Genomic DNA, 21,733 nt, shown 5'->3' on the forward strand with positions numbered 1-21,733 from the left:
TGTGAGCCTGTACTAATTTATGAATCTTATAACTTACTGTCACAACCTCAAATCTTAACAGTGAAGGCTGTTACAGAGTAAACACTAAAGTTTAAATACTAGTGGGATTTAAAAATAAAATAATATAAAATAAATAGTATGGTAACAACAGCACAAAGAATGGGAGATAGAATTGGGAGTACACTGAGTATACTGTTGTAAGGCTCTTTTACTCCACGTGAAGTGGCATAATATTATTTGAAGGTAACTAATGATTAGTTAAATATGTATATTGTAAATCCTAGAGCAACCAATAAAAAATTTTTTAAGAGGTACAAATAATAAACCAGTAGTGGAGATAAATTCAGAAGAAAGCAGAAAATGACAAAAAAAGAAAAAAAAAAGAACAGATAGAATACAAAACAACCAGCAGGACAACAGATTTTAATTCAATGACAGCAGTAATTATATTAAATGTAAAAGGTCTAAGCCAGGGTTGGCAAAGTAGAGCTCTTGAGCCATATCTGGCCCACTGCAAATAAACAAAGCTTTCTTGGAATACAGACACACTGGCTCATCTGCATAGGGTCTATGCAGCCTTCATGCTATAGTGGCAGAGGTGAATGACTGCACAACACAAACATGGCCTATAAAACCTAAAACATTTACCATTTCGTCTTTTATTTAAAAAGTTTGTTAGTCTCCAGTCTAAACGTATCATTTAAAAGATAATATCAGATTGAATTTTTTTTTTTGAGACAAGGTCTCACTCTGTTGCCTGGGCTACAGTGCAGTGGCATCATCATAGCTCTCTGCAACCTCAGACACTTGGATTCAAGCAATCCTCCTGCCTCAGCCTTTCAAAGTAGCTGGGACAACAGGTATGTGCTACCACACCTGGTTAATTTTTTTATTTTTCATTTTCTGTCAAGATGGGGTCTTGCCATTGCCTAGGCTGGTCTTGAACTCCTGGCCTCAAGAGATTCTCCTGCCTCAGCTTCCCAAAGTGCTAGGATTATTGGCATGAGCCACCACACCTTGCCCAGACTGGAATTTTTTTTTTTTAAAGTAAGGCTCAATATGCCGTCTACAAAACCTATTTTAAGTAAAAACACACAGATAAGTGAATAGTAAAAGAAAAATAGGCCGGGCGCGGTGGCTCACGCCTGTAATCCTAGCACTCTGGGAGGCCGAGGTGGGCGGATCGTTTGAGCTCAGGAGTTCGAGACCAGCCTGAGCAAGAGCGAGACCCCATCTCTACTAAAAATAGAAAGAAATTATATGGACCGCTAAAAATATATATAGAAAAAATTAGCCGGGCATGGTGGTGCATGCCTGTAATCCCAGCTACTCGGGAGGCTGAGACAGGAGGATCGCTTGAGCTCAGGAGTTTGAGGTTGCTGTGAGCTAGGCTGATGCCACGGCACTCATTCTAGCCTGGGCAACAGAGTGAGACTCTGTCTCAAAAAAAAAAAAAAAAAAAATATATGTATATATACCATGTATACATTAATCAAAACCTAGGCCAGGCGCAGTGTAATTACACCTGTAATCCTAGCACTCTGGGAGGCCGAGGAGGGAGGTCAGGAGTTTGAGACCAGCCTGAGCAAGAGTGAGACCCTATCTCTACTAAAAGTAGAAAGAAATTAGCCAGACAACTAAAAATATATAGAAAAAATTAGCCAGGCATGGTGGCACATGCCTGTAGTCCCAGCTACCCAGGAGGCTGAGGCAGGAGGATCGCTTGAGCCTAAGAGTTTGAGGTTGCTGTGAGCTAAGCTGACGCCATGGCACTCTAGCCCAGGCAACAGAGCGAGACTCCGTCTCAAAAAAAACCAACCAAATAAACAAAAAAACCAAAAATCAAAACCTAGACTAGCTGGGTGTGGTGGCTCATGGCTACAACCCCAACACTCTGGGAGGCTGAAGTGGGAGGATCGCTTGAGGCCAAGAGTTCAAGACCAGCCTGGGCAACATAGTGATACCCCATCTCTATAAAAACAGTAATAATAATAAACCCTAGACCAGTGTGTCATCATCTGGGTTGATCTAATGTTTCTCCTACTAGTCAGAAGGAATATTAGCCAGCAAGATTCCAAAATAGAACAAAAACTCCTAATTAATGTCTTTCAAATAGGATGACAGACCAACTGATAAAAGCCTGGCGATCAACGAAGTGATAATGCCAGCTCCCTTCCCTGCTTTTGGGCTAGTCAGAGGGTAGGAGTTCTAAAATACCATTTCCGGCCGGGCGCGGTGGCTCACGCCTGTAATCCTAGCACTCTGGGAGGCCGAGGTGGGCGGATCGTTTGAGCTCAGGAGTTCGAGACCAGCCTGAGCAAGAGCGAGACCCCATCTCTACTAAAAATAGAAAGAAATTATATGGACAGCTAAAAATATATATAGAAAAAATTAGCCGGGCATGGTGGCGCATGCCTGTAGTCCCAGCTACTCGGGAGGCTGAGACAGGAGGATCGCTTGAGTTCAGGAGTTTGAGGTTGCTGTGAGCTAGGCTGACGCCACGGCACTCACTCTAGCCTGGGCAACAGAGTGAGACTCTGTCTCCAAAAAAAAAATAAATAAATAAAATACCATTTCCTAAACTCTGGAGATCCTCACTGTTATATGTATAGCACTATTGGTTAAAATACAGTATCATGATTCAATCTATTTAACATGACTAAATTTTTGTAAAGTATCATCTCTAGATTTTTTAAAAATGGAAACTTAGTTGCACATTATATAAAACAATCACTAAAGTAAAACCTCCAAGTTTAGAACAGCGATTTATGTGTTTTTCTTACCATAAAGCAAGATAAATGATAAAAAAAAAAATGAGAGAAATGGTCCAGAAATAATTATTTTCATCTGTGAGTCTAGCAACGAAGGGAAAATAATTTCTATGTATTTTCACAACTTTAGCAATAACAATGATCAGGTGGGGGCATTAAGGAAAAAGGGTATGTACATTTCCATTTATGATAAATTTGATGTAAGGGACACATGTTCACTTATGTAAAATAGTATATGAAAGACTGGTCTTGAAATCTTAATGATGCTCATTATAGGATTCTGAGATTTCACATATTTCTTTCTTCCTCAAACATTACTATATTATGTATATTATGTGAACATTTAAGAATAACCATGATTCCTTACACAAAATCAGGGGGAAAATTCAGCTATTTTGTTTGTGACAGAGAAAAAAAAGCTGTGCTCCCCTTTTATATAGTATCAGTTAAACGTTCACGATCATATTTAGATTTTCAATGTACAAAACAGAAGTGGCTACTTAACTCTTGTATACATTCACAGGACTGAGTCCTTACAAAAGATGTTACTCCGTCTATAGATGTATCGAAGAAAATCATACTTCCTTTTCAACAGTATTGCAATAAATGCAACAGACAGAAAAACATGACACACTCCTCCAAAAATAGCTTCTATTTCTGTACACAACTCTGAAGTAACATTAAACAGCACTGATTTCTGGAAAGTATATTTTAGATACCTTATCTTCACAGAGTTTTAGGATTATTTTTAAAGCTGCTTATAAATACCATAGTCTTTGAAAACAAATCAAGTCTGTGAAAATGTGTCCAATGATGAGAAAAAAATAGTATGCAATTTTTAAAAATTGTGGTAAACAGAACATAAAAATTACCATCTTAACCATTAAGTGTAAAGTTCAGTAGTAACACAATTTTTTTCAGGTAACATTTATCATTACATAACAAACCTATTAAAAAAGGAAGGAAATTCTGACAATGCTATGACATGGATGAATCTTGAGGACATTATCCTAAGTGAAATAAGCCAGATGCAAAAGAACAAATACTGTGATTCCATTTTTATGAGCTATCTAGAGTGGTCAAATTCAGGGACAGAAAGTAGAATAGTGGTTGCCAGGGCTTGGTAGAGAAGGAAATGGGAACTTATTGTTTAATGAGTATAGAGTTTCCATTTTACAAGATGAAAAGAGTTCTGGAGATGGATGGTGGGTGAATGTACTTAATGCAATTGAACTGCACACTTAAAAACAGTTAAAATGGTAAATTTTATGTTATGTAGATTTTACAATAACAAAAATGGAGAGGAAACCTATTTAAAGATGTAATTAAAAAAAAAAGATGCAATTCATAATCATTCATTAGGCAATCCATTTAGCTCTCAACCCTCTGATAGTATTTGGAGCTCAGATATTTAATCCATCCAACAAAAAAACAATCCAAAGATTCAATTTCCTCTGACAGCGTTTTCCTTACTTGAGTAAAGGAAAATGAAAACACAACATAAAAAAATTTGTGGAATATTGGTTATTTTAGAGGGAAATTTATAGCTTTAAATGCTTTCCTAAAAAAGAAAGGTCCAAAACTAATGATCTAAGCTTCCATCTTAAGAAGCTGGGGGGGCGAGGGGGGGGGGGAGAGGGGAAGAGCACATTAAGAAAAGAAAAAATAAAGATCAGAGATAATAAAAACAATACACCTTTAGTTAGGTAAGTGGGCTAGGCAAACTACAGCCCTGGCCCCACTGGGCTCAATCCCACCGGCCACCTGTTTTTCTGTACAGCCTGTGAGCTTTGTTTTGTTTTGTTTTCATTTATAAATGGTTACATTTAAAGCAGATTCTAGATTTTCACCTCTTGTTCCGAAAAGCCTAAATTATTTACTATTTTGCCCTTTAACAAGAAGTTCCTAAGCTAGACTGTTCAATAAACAAAAGGTACAAATTACCAATACTAGATACAAAAGAAGGATAAAAAGGGGAATACTATCAACTTATGCTAACAAATTTAACAACTTTAATGAAATGCATAACTTCTTGAAAGACAAAATTGCCAAAACTGGGTCAAGCATAGAAAATCAAAATAGTCGACATCAACTAAAGGAATTGATTTAGTGATTTAAAACCACACCCACTCCCCAACCCACCCACCCCTACACACATACACACACACACCCGCTCCCCAATCCCAGGAAGAAACATTTAAGGAAGAAATAATACCAATCCTTACAAATTCTTTCAGAAAATAGGAGAAAGGAATATTTCTCAATTCACTTTATGAGGCCAGTATTGCCCCAAAACAAAACCCAGATAAAGACAAAAATACTATGGACTATTATCCCTAATGAACATCTGCAAAAATTATAAACTATATTACCAAATCTAATCTGGCAATATATAAAAACGACAATATATCAAGTATAATTTACCCAAGGAATGCAAGAAAAATCATATGATCATCTCAATAGATGCAGAAAGTAGCTGACAAAATTCAATAACGATTTATGATAAAAACTCAATTCTCAGCCAACTAGGAATAAAAGAGAACTTCCTCCACCTGGTAACAGCTACAAAAAAAACCCCCTAGAGGTAGCATCATACTTAATGGTGAAAGATGGAATACTTCCCTCCTAAGGTTAGAAATAAGGCAAGGGTTTCTGCTGTCACTACTTCCATTTAACACTTACTGGGGGAAACGGACCTCAAGCAATGCAATAAAACAAAGAAAAGAAATAAAAGATATGCAGACTGGAAAGAAGACTGTCTTTATCCACAGATAACATATCTGTGTATATAAGATATCGAAGATGTTAAAAAAAAAAAAAAAGCAAAAAACAAAACCATCTACTAGAACTAATTGTGAATTGGCACACAACAGAAAACAAATATATAACAAAAAGTAAGGCTGGGCACGGTGGCTCACGCCTGTAATCCTAGCACTCTGGGAGGCCGAGGCGGGAGGATTGCTCACGGTCAGGAGTTCGAGACCAGCCTGAGCAAGAGCGAGACCCCGTCTCTACTAAAAATAGAAAGAAATTAGCCAGACAACTAAAAATATATAGAAAAAATTAGCCAGGCATGGTGGCGCATGCCTGTAGTCCCAGCTACCCGGGAAGCTGAGGCAGGAGGATAAGAGTTTGAGGTTGCTGTGAGCTAGGCTGATGCCACTGCACTCTAGCCCGGGCAACAGAGCTAGACTCTGTCTCCAAAAAAAAAAAAAAAAAAAAGTATTTGACTTTAGGGGAAACTAGTGGACTAAAGATGGGTGGGACAGAGAAGCCCCCATTTTGTTGTGCTTTAGTACTTGATTTAAAAAGTTACATTAATTATCGAGATACTAAGTTTTTAAGCTATGTTTCTAGCAGAAGCCTTTTTTTAAGTGAAATTTTATACAGAACCCCAAAATATAGCAAAAAAGTGGAGTTGAATTACAAGAGAAGGAGCCTAGAACTCAATCTCTCTCTTTCTTACTGAGTAAACTTGGAAGAACCCTAGTACTCTCTATAACATTTTAAAAAATAGTTGAAGCTGATCTAGACAACAGAACTATGTCTAAGATAGAGACATAAATGTTCTTTTTAAAAAACATTGTTCTGGCCAGACGCAGTGGCTCACACCTGTAATCCCAGCACTCTGGGAGACCAAGCCCGGAGGATCACTTGAGCTCAGGAGTTGGAGACCAGCCTGAGCAAGAGCGAGACCCTTGTCTCTACTAAAAAATATAAAAATTAGCCAGGCGTCCTGGCGCATGCCTGTAGTCCCAACTACTCAGGAGGCTGAGGCAGGAAGATTGCTTGAGCCCAGGAGTTTGAGGTTGCAGTGAGTTACGACGACACCATTGAACTCTATATGGGGCGACTGGGCAAGACTCTGTTTCAAAGTAAATAAATAAATAAATAAAAATTTAAAAAAGGTAATGAAAGGAATAGAAAATGGGGTTTATAGGTTTGTTGTATAAAAGTCATGACAACCATCCAGCTCAACAAGTGCCTGCCTACTATGCGGATAGCCATGGCACAAGAAAGGGAAGAGTAAGACCTAGTTCCTATTGGCTTTTAAAAGGATGTATATGTAATAAATAACTTGTTCAAAACCAAAGGATTGAGATGCTCTCTCTTACACTCAGTACAATATTTATAATAAAAGAGGAAGGGGGAAATGTACACACAGATATAGAGCTGGGGTCGTATATTTTAGAATTCATAATATTTTGGATTTTACAGGGGAAATACCAGGGAATGTACATAATTACATAATGGTCCCACAGTAGTCTGGGTAAATACCCAGTACTTGTTTAGAAACATAAACAATTTTCTAGTAAATAATGTAGTTCATAGTCTGTGAATGGATATTAAGTGTAATAAATAAAGACAACAATAGCTTCACAATTCTTCAAGCCAAGTTTTATTGTCAATGCGTTTTCATGAAAAAATATGTTTCATGTTTGGAGATTTTGGTATGGTGGACCTATATTACCATCTAAGCCTGAGGCTCAAAGTACATGTAAATCTATCAAAGGGGAATAAGAAAAAGTAAAACCTATTATATTTCTTTGAGGTTGCTACTTAAAATTTGTGGTGGTTCTTGAATACACAGTAATTTACAGCCATGCACTATTTCCCTACTACCACTTACATAATCTTAGGCAAATTTCTATCCCGAAGAGAGAATAAGTAAAATACAAATTAAGACAATTCTGGTTTTCTTCAGTAACTTATTTCATTATTTAATACCTGTTGACAGAATAACATTAAATTTTAGGCATGTAAACAAAACTCTTAAAGAGATCTCCCCTATAAACAAAACTCTAAAGAGATCTCCCCCGTGATCTACCATATTTCAAAATACATAGGATGTGAAGCTGGAGATCCTTTCCGACCTCTGGGCTCAAGCCTATAGAACTTGTTCACAACTAGAGATCATTACTTAAAGTTGATCTTCATGTTTGTTGCAGAAAACAGGGTTACTCAGATTCATAGACATGTGAATGAAGTTTATTTAAAACCCCGAAAGAATGACCTATTTTTATGAGATGATTCCAAAGAATTAATGAACAGTTATACTATTTAACAAGTCAGTAACACATCAGAAGCCATATTTGGTGAAATAGACCTAATATTCATAGGTAAGACATATTTGTTTACATGTAGATTAGCATGATCTATAGCCAAATGTAGCTATACATCATGCTTAATAATGTGAATTCACTTATTTGCAATTGGTAAGGAAGGAATGGTGTCATCAATTATATAGTATCATTTATAATATGGTGGCAAATATACAACTTTGTTAGACAAAAGATGCATGAATTCTGAGTAGCCTGCCCATACCCTATTTTTCCCATAAATTCTTTCTGGTTTTGGTACACAGTTTTGGAGAACTTGAAGGTTTTTAGGAATATATATACATTGCACTATAGCAAAAACACAAAGTAGCTAAGGAAATTCTTTATAATATTCTAGTATTTCCAAATAGATTAAATTCTTCGTTGTCTTTCTTAATAAGCCAATAAAGGTTCCTTAATATTCTGGAAGCACAACATTCTTCTCTCCAAGAACTACCGCAACAACTTTTCTTACACACGTTGTATTTGAAAGCAGCCATCAAAATACTAACCTCCTGTATTCCAAGGCAAAGATAATAGATGCTGTCAGGTGCATAATTCTCTCCATTTGGCCGTCGGATCTCATTAACAAAATGAGCTAACCCATAGTTAAGCTCAGCTGTGGTGTGGGAGAGCAGGTCCTCTTTTAACTTTACTGATTTAGCTAAAAAGAATTAAAATTAAAAAAAATCAATAATTGCTATTAATGTCTTAATGTTAAGAAACTTACTGAAATTAATTTATTCTTTATAAGAACTTTAAAGTAAAATAAAATGCATTCTTACAATTATTTTAAGCTACATTTTTGTTTTTTAAAATCAAAGGTAGTCCATAACAGAAATCTTGATTTTAAATAGGACTTAAGAGAAACACAATCAAAACACTTACGAGATTTTAGCTCATCTAATACCAGAAGATCTTCATCAAGTTGCCTAGTTTTTACCCAGTGTTTCCATGCATTTACACCATATGTATATTTGAAAGGAAAGCTGCACTCCGAATTGTCAGAACTATCATCATGAGACTGGTATCCCGATACAGCTTTTCTCTTGGCTCCCTGTTAGTAAAACACCACAGTAAAATCTTTTTTATTAGTCTACATTATTTCAGGACTTTATGTAAGCCACCTCTCAACAAAGGCAAATTACAGTTGACCCTTAAACAACACAGGTTTGAACTGCATGGGTCCACTTATATGCAGATTTTTTTCAATAAAGGTTACACTGAGTGTGCCTGCCTCTCCTACCTCCTCCACCTGTGCTGCCCTGAGACAGCAAGACCAAGCTGCCTCTTCCTCTTTCTCAGCCTACTCAACATGCAGATGTCAGGAAGAAGGCCTTTATGATGATCCACTTCCACTTAATGAATAGTAAATATATTTTCTCTTCCTTATGATTTTCTTGATAACTTTTTCTCTAGCTTACTTGAAGAATACAATATATAAAAAAAATACATGTTAATCAACTGTCTATGTTATGGGTAAGGCTTCTAGTTAACAGTAGGCTATTAAGTAGTTAAGTTTTGGGGAAGCCAAAAGTTATATGCAAATTTGATTGCCTGGGGGTGGTCAGTACTCCTAACCCCCACATTGTTTAAGCATCAACTTTAACATTTACTTTCTTAGAATTTGCTGGTATTCCTGAATCTGAGAATAGTCAGTTCCCAATAACATTTCTTGAAATGTATTTCCAGGAATATGATGTTTCTACGCAAATCACTTTGTACAACAAAATCATATTAAATTCTGCTGTGAGAGTCACCAGTGATAAGAAAATAATTAAATATAAGACAATTAACAAACTAATAACCTAAGTATTAATGTAAGAGAGAAAGTGAAGAACTTTTCAACCAACTCCTTTCCACTTTCTTGATGGTATTGTTCGTGTTGCAAAAGTTTCTAATTTTGATGTAGTCCAATTTATCTATCTTTTTCCTTTTCTTCCTTGTGCTTTTGAAATTGTATCTAAAAAAACTATGCCTAATCCAAGGTCATCAAGATTTAAGTCTATATTTTCTTTTAAGAATCTTACATTTAGGTCTATGACCCATTTTAAGTTAATTTTTGTGTATGGTGTTAAGTAGGAGTCCACTTTGATTTTATTCCAGGTACTCCTTTTTTAGTTCTTTCTTTCTTTTTTGAGAAAATTTGTGAAAGCCATCTTTTCTTTCATAGAAAGGTGTTTTTTGATCTTGGTTTATGTTGGAAATTAGAAACAAAAAGTTCTTGATAAAATATTAATATAATTAAACCTGATAATACATTTAGAGGTGGTCTATCTGAATGATCAAACTGTCTAGCATGTCTATGTTCTGGCATGCTTAAAAGAGACCAGATATAATAAACTGGGCACCTCAACCTCATTGATTAATCTCATCAAAAATAATGATGCAAGGCCGGGCGTCGTGGCTCACACCTGTAATCCTAGCACTCTGGGAGGCTGAGGTGGGTGGATTGTTTGAGTTCAGGAGTTTGAGACCAGCCTGAGCAAGAGCGAGACCCCGTCTCTACTAAAAATAGAAAGAAATGATTTGGACAGCTAAAAATATATAGAGAAAAAATTAGCTGGACATGGTGGTGCATGCCTGTAGTCCCAGCTACTTGGGAGGCTGAGGCAGAAGGATCGCTTAAGCCCAGGAGTTTGAGGTTGCCGTGAGCTAGGCTGACGCCACGGCACTCACTCTAGCCCAGGCAACAGAGCGAGACTCAGTCTCAAAAAAAAAAAAAAGATGCAAAAAAACAGCTCAAGAAAATAATCTCAATTCTTACCAAAAGAATTGAATTTACTTTGTTAGCAACTGGTCTTCTATATATCGAGATAAATTTAAAAAGAAAAACTAAGTAGCAATATTCACTCTTCTATGATGCAACAACTAAATCTGATTTATTTTTATGACTTAGAAATAAATTAATTCTTAAAATCTTTTTCAACAGAGAAAACTAAATATCTTCCCATATACTCAGGCACACCAAAATAATCACTGTATCATTCTCAGTAGCTATAGAGATATTGGTATACAGAGGTATTAAATAAATGCAAGAATACTATTAAATTTTGTACCTTTTTTTTAGATCGAGGTCTAGGCTGTTCCTCATATTCTTCTCCAAAAACTGGTGGTAATAAAAATTCATTTTCCATATCAAGCTCCTCAGCAGCTGACAATCAAATCAGAGGAATTTTTATTTCAACTGTAACAGCACAGGTTTATGTGACATAAACACAGCCAACAAAGACACAGAATGTGAAAAAGTATTTGTACATGGGGATAAGCTCGGCTGGGTTGAGGAGAAAATGATGTGCTGTTCCTAATATGGTCTGTGAATTCTGATAAGCCCTGTTCAGGCTCCTAAAAGACCGTATGTACAATGAATATTAACATGGAATTTTCACGGAAATGTGTTTTATCAGAAAAATTACTATAATCTGAAATTCAATTATTAGATCTAAATGGTCTCAGTGCAAATCTGTTTCCACCTATTAAATTTTTTCCAAAAACAAGATGTTTTACATTCTACTTAACATGCTCACTAGCCATCCACAGATAAAATCAACAAGGAAAATTCTGACACATTTCTTTCACAAAAGACCTGAAAACAGTTTTTGCCTCTGAAGATGAACTTATTTTTCAAAACGATCTTAATGCTAATAGTATTTTTAAATTAAAAAAGACACAAACACTTCTTTATTCTTCTAATCTTCAAAACTTTCCATAATGAATTACTTTTAGAAAGTCTAATCCCAGCACTTTGGGAGGCCAAAGTGCAAGGATCACTTGAGCCCAGGAGTTCGAGACCAGACTGGGCAACACAGAGCAAGACCCCATCTCTACAAAAATAAAAAAATTAGGCACGCTGGCATGTGCCTGTAGTCCCAGCTACTCGGGAGGCTGAGGCAAGAGAATCGCTTGAGCCCAGGAACTGGAGACTGAAGTGACCTATGATGATGCCACTACACTCTAGCCTGGGCAATTTCTCTTAAAAAAAAAAAAAAAAAGAAAAAGAAAAAAAAAGATTTTTTTTTTTTTTTTAAGGCTCTAAGAAATTCTTAAGTCCATATAATTCATAATTCAATCCCATGTCTCAATCCAGAAGTTAACTGTTAAATTTTATTTCAGTAAAAAAGAAAAAACAGATATGAACACTAAAGACCAATGACATGAACATTAAATGGTGAATGCTCATAACCATAGTATGACTCCATAACTACGTTCTATAACCACAAAGTAGCATTTTGAGTACCTCTGGGAAAATCTATCTCAATATCCAAATCTGGTTCATATGGTACATCAGGCATGTTGGACTGTGTCTCTGAGTCGGGGTTCTTCAAGAGATCTGAACCAATTATATCTGTCTCAATAATTACACCTGTAATCAATCCATAATATCATTAGAAATCAAAATAGAAAACCCCAACAGTATCTATATTTAATCTGGCAAAGGGAAGTAATTTAATTGTAAATGCAATAAAAACATAAATACTTATGTCACAAAAGGAAAAGGCATATAGCTATCTGAAAATGTAAACTACTATAAATTTCATAATTATAATTAGATAATTATTAAGTACATGAAAACTTTTAATCCTATAAATGTTGACCACACCCCTTCAAAAGCTAACAGGTGTGCTTTGATACCAAAACAAGTCCAATATGTAAAGTATTTCTAAAAGCAATCTCTTGTCAGAAATAAACCAATGAGGGTAGATAACTGCAAATTTCAACACTCTTTTTTGAATTCTGATCTAGATTCTCCACATCATTCAATATATGCTTATGCACAACTGCCTTCTAATGTTTTGATCAGTTTCTTTTGAACATTTTTATATTGTAACCATAGTAAGAAATGCATTTTAGCCAGTACATACTACAGGGTGATTGTGGGAAACAGAAAGACACACGGGAAACAAGTTTCACAAAACAATACTTACCCTTTCTATAGGGGATTCACGCTGCCTTTTTTCCCCCCTGTTCCACTCCATTTTTTAAAACAACAAAAAACACTAGTAGCAACCCACTAAATTAATTTCACAACTCCTTAACACACTGCTTCAAAAACAATGTCACATTATGAAATACAGAGAAAATTATAGTATTTTGATTGTCCTCTAAGGTAAAGTTGAATAGAACTCTAGGTGTCACCAGAGGGTTAAGGATAGGAATAAATATTCTAGGCAACTGAGAACCTCTACGACATACTCATCGTGCTGTACCATGCAGTAAGCACTGCCCAACAGAGGCTAAGATAAGCCCTGGTTTAGATAATGCCAATTACTTCATTAGTATAAGCAATAAATCAAAATTGGGAATAACTACTACAAAATAAAGAGTTTGGATCATTATTAGAACCTACTACAAGTTAGTTTTATGTCTGTGCTACTCCATTGACAAGAGTAATTCTTAGTTGATTTTTTCAGTCAAATCCTGTTAAAATAGGGACCATACACATTTCTGTTGGAGATCGGGCTTGGCTTAAGAGGGCACCCTGGCTATATATAGTGTAGATCTCTTAATATACATTTTTGATATAATGATTTCCCCCATTGCCATGTTAAGCTTAGCACAATCATATGCCCTTGGAAAGTACTGCAACAATTACAACACTTACAAAAACCCAATATACACTTATTCACAAGGTATAATATAGATTCACAAGGTATACTACAGCGTAGCTCACTATTAACATTGGTGGTCTCTGTTTTCCCCTCATCTTCAGTCATCATATCTGTCATTGTAAGCAACTCTGTATCAAGAGGATCTGAAGAAACTTTGCTTTTTAGCTCCTCAATTGCTGCAGGGATCTTCTCACTGCTATCCAGTGGAGCAGGCAGAAAAACAGGAACTGGAACCTAATTAACCAAAGCATAAAACACAGTATGCACAGAGCAGATATAGACATCTGCTAAACTTCACTCTCAAGGACAAACATACACCTGATTAAAGCCAAAGCAACAACAGAGATTTGACCAAATCTAAATTAATTGCTGGAGTAAAGTTGGTTTTACTAGCTTCACTAGGCTAGTAATTGCAACTACAGTCTTCCCCCAGTATCTGCGAGGGATTGATTCTAGGACTACCCACAGAGACCAAAATCTAAATCCATGTGTACTCAAGTCCCACAGTCAGCCCTACCTGTACGCACGTATTTTGCATCCCTCAAATACTGTATTTTCAGTCACGTTTAGCTGTGGCTGTGGAACCCACCAATACAGACACCCAACCATATTTATTTTTTAAAAATCAATGTATAATTGGACGCGTGAAGTTCAAACCCTTGTTGTTCAAGGGTCAACTGTACGTTGTTTTTCCAGCTGTACCTGATAAATCTCAAAATGAAAAAGAACTTAAACTGTGACTTACAGGAACAGGAACTGTAGTAGGAACAGGAATATTCTGGCTGTACATGTGCATAGGTACTGGGATATACACAGGCACAGGGATAGGCACTGGAACATACTCTGTCTTCCAATTATCATCTACAAACACAGAACATGTTTAAGTAGCAATGTTAACCAGCATTTATATATGGCTGCTCAATGTTAAATAATTTGATAATAAAGAAAAGATTTAACTACCTCAGTACCCACTTAAAAGAAATTCCCAGTTTTTAAGTTAGGTAACTTAACAACAAAACAAAACAGAAGGCAGCAGCTGTTCTAACTCATAGAGAATACACATAGGATTCAGGCTTTCTTTTTTTAAAGAAAGAAAAACCTCCTTTAAAAACACTGTATAGTTCCAGACATCCTGCCAGACTCCCCTCAACTCCCTCCAAGGCTTTATTTAATCAAACAATTAGAATACAGCTAACATAAATTATAAATTTGATGAAAATATATATTAGAATTATTCCATCTCTTTCTGATAGGAAAATAATAGAATTATTAACACTATAGACCATGTGTAAAGAGATGATTTTTCTCAGAGGGAACACTGTAATTTTTTTTTTAAGAGACCAGGTTCTTGCTCTGTCGCCCAGGCTGGAGTGCAGTGGCACAACCATACATAGCTCAACCACAGCCTTGAACTCCTGGGCTCAAGCCATCCTCCTGCCTCAGCCTCCCAAATAACTGATATCACAGGCTCATACCATCAGGCCCAGCTAATATTTTTGTTTTTGTTGCCCAGACTGATCTCAAGCTCCTGACCACAAGCAATCCTCCTGCCTTGCATTCCAAAGTGCTGGGATGACAGGTGTGAGCCACCGCACCTGGCCTATTTTAATAGGTCTTAGCCCCAAGGCAATTTCTGATACAGTATTTTTTCATTTGTATGCTAGGTCTTTATCAGAGATTGAATGATCATAAATGATTTTAAATGATATGCTGTCTTCAAGGTAATGTCTAAAATTAGATAAGCAAAATCAACCGAAAATGACAAATTGACCAAACAAATCTATTCTGTAGCCTGTCATTTGAGAAAAGCATGTATTTCATTAAGTGAGGTGGTAAGTATAGGGAAGTATGTAATCAAATTTTCCTAAGTTACCTGTCTGACAAGATTTGGTCTGCATGTGAGGTTTACAATAAGTAGCTTTTGTCATTGTTAAAGGTTTGCAAAGAACTGCTTTGTTCTTCATCTCTTTGTTAGGTGTTGGAGAAGGGGGTGGTGCTGAACCCTGTAGAAAAGCAAAGAGAAACATTTTTATTTTTGTCTCAAATTTTCATTATCTCCTACTGCTACCAAATTTCTGGTTTCTAAGCCCTAAAAAGGTAACACACAAAAGTGGAAGAGTATAACCAAATTATGCTATTTTTTTATGTTCACCACAGTCTTAATCTAGAAGGATCAATGTGACTCTATTCTAACTACTGGCAAAATAGCAGGAATTATTCATTCTATAAATTTATGTCACATTCAAAGGACACCATCGGAGTGTTTTTATAAAAATATAAACAGACAATTCTGACTTTTAAGTACAAAATCAAGGTTGCAAGCCTGAAGTATGAAAATATTAATAATTAGGCTTTTAAAAATTTATTTTAGAAAAAAATGTCCTTGTAGTTACTAGGATTACTTAATACTCTAGCTTCTACTGGATAAAACAGTCTGAAATGATACTAAATGTGAAAAGACAAGAAAAATGATGCAAAGAATTACCAAAGGTATCACCAAACTTTAAGTTGTGGATTTCCTGCAGCGTAGCAATTGCCATTTCAAAAACCTATCCTACAGATGCAGTCTCTCATATATTTTATATTAGGTTCACTGCAGCATTATTTACATTGCAAATAAAAACCAACATAAATAAAATCTGAAATAAGCTGAAATCTGAATGCACAGGACGAAAGGTAAAGATGTTCTCCATACCACTTATCAATATGAGAAAAATGTAGGTACAGAATTCGGGATAGTTATGTTCTACAGTTACCCCAAACACTAAATTAGTGAATATTGAACCACTGCTGCAAGGGGAAATACAGGGATAGGTTCCTGTGAGCTTCTTCAACTGATCAATACATAACCTTGTTAAAGATGCTTTTGTAGTATTTCTTTATATAATATTATTTCATTATAGCATTTCTGTGTAATATATTCTATTGAGATTATCAATTCTTTGACTCAATCACATACACAGTACACAGATACAATACTCACACACAGCACACACACTGTACAGCACTCACAAAGACTTGAATACTGTACAATACTCACATGGAACATGCAAACCGTACAACATTCATAGCACACACTGTTGACGCACACTGCACAGCACTCACGCAGTACATGCACACTGTACAGCACTCACGCAGTACACGCACACTGTACAGCAGTCAGTACACGCACACTGTACAGCACTCACGCAGTACACGCACACTGTACAGCAGTCAGTACACGCACACTGTACAGCACTCACGCAGTACACGCACACTGTACAGCACTCACGCAGTACACGCACACTGTACAGCACTCACGCAGTACACGCACACTGTACAGCACTCACGCAGTACACGCACACTGTACAGCAGTCAGTACAAGCACACTGTACAGCACTCACAGTACACGCACACTGTACAGCACTCACGCAGTACACGCACACTGTACAGCACTCACGCAGTACACGCACACTGTACAGCAGTCAGTACACGCACACTGTACAGTACTCACACAGTACACGCACACTGTACAGCACTCACGCAGTACACGCACACTGTACAGCACTCACGCAGTACACGCACACTGTACAGCACTCACGCAGTACACGCACACTGTACAGCAGTCAGTACACGCACACTGTACAGTACTCACAGTACATGCACACTGTACAGCACTCACGCAGTACACGCACACTGTACAGCAGTCACGCAGTACACGCACACTGTACAGCACTCACAGTACATGCACACTGTACAGCACTCAGTACACGCACACTGTACAGTACTCATACAGTACACTGTACAGTACTCATACAGTACACTGTACAGCACTCACAGTACACTCACACTGTACAGCACTCACACAGTACACACTATACAGCACTCAGTACATACACACTGTACAACACACAGTACACAAACACACTGTACAGCACTCACAGCACACGCATACTATACAGTACTCACAATTAGTAAACATGATACTGTGAATACATACTGTACATTAATACAAATAAGGTTTGGGGAAAAATTAAAGATTAAGCATTTAAAATTTTATAAAAATATTAACTAGGATTTTACTGTGGATGGAGCTGCAGAATGTGTGATGGGGCAGTGTACTGTGTGGTTCATTGGCACGTCCCATGAAAACCAAGTTTGGCATAATCAAACAGGCTCTGTGCCTTGTTGACAGGATCAGTGATTTTCCTCCCCAAGCTGGCTCGAAAAATGTGTCCACCTTGTGTGCTTTTCACCTCAAATCTTTTAAGCATCTCAAGGCACATTCAAAATGGTGCTTAAATTTGAGGCTGTTTTCAAACATAAGGTCACATTTTTCCATGTCATTAACAATTTTTCTCAAGACAGAATTCCATTCCAGTATCATCTTCTTTTATGTCACCAAAGCCTTCTCCATTCATTTACTGTGTGATACATAAGTTTTTAACATTGTTCTTTATAACTTCTGTAACTCCTTCAAACCCTTTGAAATTTTTAGTCTGGCCAAACATTTTCCCAATGGTTATTGATAGTATCCAGCTTGATGCTGTCCTCAAACTGTGTCACCATAATCAAGAAGTTATGCGTTGTGACTGACTTCCAGTAGTCCATCATGGTGGTTTCCTTGTTGGCACCAAGAGTCTCACAAGCCTTTCTAAAAAGCTTTGTCATGTAGTACACCTTGGAAGTTTTTAGTATGCCCTGATCAAGGGATTGGAAGAGAGACACAGTATTTTGGGGGCATGAAAAGAATTCCTATATTGGGGTTGGCATTTTCGAGTTCTTCACAGCAACGATCTAGGTCATCACCTAATAATAAAACCACCGTGAAGACAGTTTTCACCTGGAGATAGATAGTGTTTAACTCCTAAGATGAAGCAGTGGTTGAACCAATCCCAAAAATATTTCAGATGCCATCCATGCTTTTTTGTCCCATCTCCAATGGAAGTAACATATGCTTCAGGTTTTTCTTTGTAAGAGCTCAAGACTTTTGAGCTCTGTACATCATCAGGGTTTGCAGTTAAAGCTGCCCTCAGCATTAGTACACAATAGCAAGGCTGCACTCCTTGAATGAATCATGGGCTTTAGAGACCGTCTGCATTTCATGGGTTCATTTGCCAATGACATTGTAAAAGTAAGCCAGTCTCACTGATGTTTAAAACTATCTCTTTCATATAACCTTTTTCCTGCATAACACTGCACAGATATTCTTCCATGCTGTCCTGATCTGCAAAACCCACCTCACCTTCAAGTTTAACATTTTTCACACCATACTGCCTTAAAATGTGAGAGCCATGAAGGGTTCAACACTTTCCTAACCCTGGGTAACATGCTGGGAGCTGAAAGCCTCACAACAATGCTGTTCACTATGTTTCTTTAAGATTCGTCATAATCTCATGAATCCACAAACTTAGTCACTATTCCATCTTTTCCATAGATTCACCACATACTATAGATGTTACTTCAGCACTTGGAGGGGCCTCATGTATAGACTGGCAAAATTCCTCCTCCTTTCTTTAGATGTGCTGTATTGTTGATTCATTAATATTGAAATCATACCAACAGCACTTACATAGCTTATCCCTAAATGAAACTTATCTAACACATACTTTCTCCATGAGGCACATCGAACTTTCTTGCTCTTCAGTGACACTACACATCACTTCACACCATGCTGTGGGCCCTTATAAATAGCAAAACCATCAAAACGCACAAAAATGCAAAAAACATGGCACTAATTAGACCATGAATAGGACAATCGTTCCTAGCATCAGAGCTGAAATAAGAAAGCACAGCATTGCCTTGCTCTACCTCAAGTGGGAACATTTGCATCAGGTGACTCAAATTTTTCACCACTCTGCATATCTGCAAATGACTGTGAAAGTGTCATAGGTATTGATTTAGGGGTTACAAATAAATTTTGGCAAGTAGGCAAATTCCAAACTCACAAATAATGAAGGTTGACAGTAATGCTGTCCCTCAGAATTCTTGGGAGACTGGTTCCAGGGCCACACTCATCCCACCCCACCTCCTGCATATAGTAAAATCCATGCGTACTCAACTCCCACAGTCAGCCTTTGTGGAACCAGTTTATACGAAAAGTAGGCCCTTTGTATACACGGGTTTTGCATCCCCCAAATAATGTATTTTCGACCTGCATTTGGTTGAAAAAAATCTGTGTAAGTAGACCCTCACAGTTCAAACCAGTGTTGTTCAAGAGCCAACTGTACTTAAAAAAATTTATCTGTGAATTTCTTTAAAGATATGGAAGGGTGTATATTGTTTATAGTGAATATCTTACTAGTTACAAATACTACACATGGCCAAAGGGCTGGCACTAGAATGAGCTTATTTCAGATCATCAGGATTTCAAACCACATACTTACCCAGCTATAAGAGCCAGAGTCCAGAACAAGGAGCTAAGGGACTTGATTCTAACACTATTACTGTGTGACATCTGGCAAGTCACTCAATCCCTTGTGCCTCAACTGTATAATGGGCAAAATAACTTAGCAAATGATATCCATTTACCAGGTACTAGGTAAGCTTGGTCTAAACTAGAGAATACTCTGATATCCCAGAACACGGGGTCTAAAATCATGTATGTCCTAGGATTGCACAGAGTCGTACCTCTTGCCATTTTGCAAACATTACCTCAAGTCAATTAATTATGCCAACTTCCTGAAAACCTTCACTTGACCCCAATCTTTTTGTTTAAGAATACTTCTTACTTTTCTAGTTAACAGGCAGGATCCATAGTTATTTATGCCAGGGACTGTGTAAAGTACCAAATCTTATTTCACCCTCCAAACACCACAATCCAGAAGTCAGGATTCAAAAGTAAGAGTCAACTTATGTCAAAGCCTACGCTCTCAATACTATACATGCTGTCTCTATGAGATCTGGAAAAAAACAGCTACCTTGTATTTAATACTTACTTTGGGACAACCCTGAGGTAGGTACTATATTCATCCTGAGTTTACAAATAAAGAAACTCACACTAAGAATAGTGAAGTAAACAGCCCAAAATTATATAGCTAAGCTCCCATCCTTTGAAGTTTGAATGGAGAATTAGAAGATTCCAAAAGCTTACAAAGGAAAGAGGGGGGAGAACTTTATATGACAAAAGGCAACAGCTGCAGTGGCAGCCAGACTTAATTTTCCCTATTAATAATGCTTCCTCTATCCTTCCGTCTGTCATATAATCTGTTTCAAGGCCTGTAGAAGGAGAAAAATATTTAATATTGTGCCGGTAAAAGGGGTTTCTTGAAGCCTTGGTCAAAACCTTGCACCTTGGAAACAAGGTTGGGGAGTTGCCTAAGGCTGCAAAAAGATGATACAATAAGGAGTAATCATCTTTATGCTCCGCAGTATGGATAAAAGTGTCTGGTATTAAAAATCAGATAATTCAGCTGAATATTCTATGTACTTCTTAATTATCTAACTTAAAAATGTTATTTCTATAAGGAGGGAATAAAGAAAAGAAAGCAAGGACAACACACTCTTATGTTTCTAGGGTTCTGTACAACTACTAACATCAAAAACAAACATTGAATGGAATAAACATAAAAACACACCAATCTTTCATCTGTACCAGTTATCCTCATTTCTGGTTACATATTAGAATCACATGAGGAACTTTTCAAAAATACAGTATTTCTGGGTATGGGGCCCATGCATTGGAAGGTTTTGAAAACTTGCCAGGTGATTCTAATGTGTAGCCAGAACTAAGAAACACTGATCTATTCTTTCTTACCGTAAGAACAACTACCCAAGAGACTTATTGTGATGCCAATTAATGACTCCTGAAGAGCTTCCCTTGGATGAGGATGCCAGAAATACCAGGACCCACCAATGGGTCACACACAGCACGCAGAGGGCAAGCAGGGCCCCAAGGCTCGCTCTCCACGTGTGGCAAAAGCACTGCCTGTTCTCTTTTGAAGTCATTACACATCAATGGGGGCCACTTTCAATGTACAAAACTATTAAAATGCTTACATAAAAGCAGAATTTGACGTATTATTCCAAAACAACAAGGCTAAATCAAAAAAATGAGAGAGAAAAGCCCAGATACACACACTGCCTTATGTATTACCCAAATTTGAAAACTCATAAATCCTAGCCACCAACATAGATCTTCAGATCTCTATTTGCAAAATAAATGCATAATGCAGTTAATAATCTGGCTCAGCCTATTCTTTCAGTCTCATTTCCCGTATTCCACCAAAGATCCCCTTCAAGCTAGGTACTCACGAGTAGTTTGCCAAATACACAT

At 37.1% G+C, this 21,733-nt stretch overlaps 1 protein-coding gene across 1 annotated transcript in view; it reads right to left on the minus strand.

The window, feature by feature from the left end:
* ZMYM2 (zinc finger MYM-type containing 2) overlaps positions 1-21,733 on the minus strand; it is an 82,873-nt gene that overhangs the window by 3,980 nt on the left and 57,160 nt on the right. The window contains exons 15-21 of the mRNA XM_069467461.1: positions 15,353-15,482; positions 14,225-14,340; positions 13,542-13,713; positions 12,108-12,233; positions 10,930-11,024; positions 8,759-8,927; positions 8,383-8,534 (exon numbers count right to left, since the gene is read on the minus strand). Of these exons, the coding sequence (XP_069323562.1) occupies positions 8,383-8,534; positions 8,759-8,927; positions 10,930-11,024; positions 12,108-12,233; positions 13,542-13,713; positions 14,225-14,340; positions 15,353-15,482 (960 nt within the window). The remainder of the gene's footprint in view (positions 1-8,382; positions 8,535-8,758; positions 8,928-10,929; positions 11,025-12,107; positions 12,234-13,541; positions 13,714-14,224; positions 14,341-15,352; positions 15,483-21,733) is intronic.

Source organism: Eulemur rufifrons, chromosome 4, assembly GCF_041146395.1.
Source record: "Eulemur rufifrons isolate Redbay chromosome 4, OSU_ERuf_1, whole genome shotgun sequence".
Taxonomy (NCBI): domain Eukaryota; kingdom Metazoa; phylum Chordata; class Mammalia; order Primates; family Lemuridae; genus Eulemur; species Eulemur rufifrons.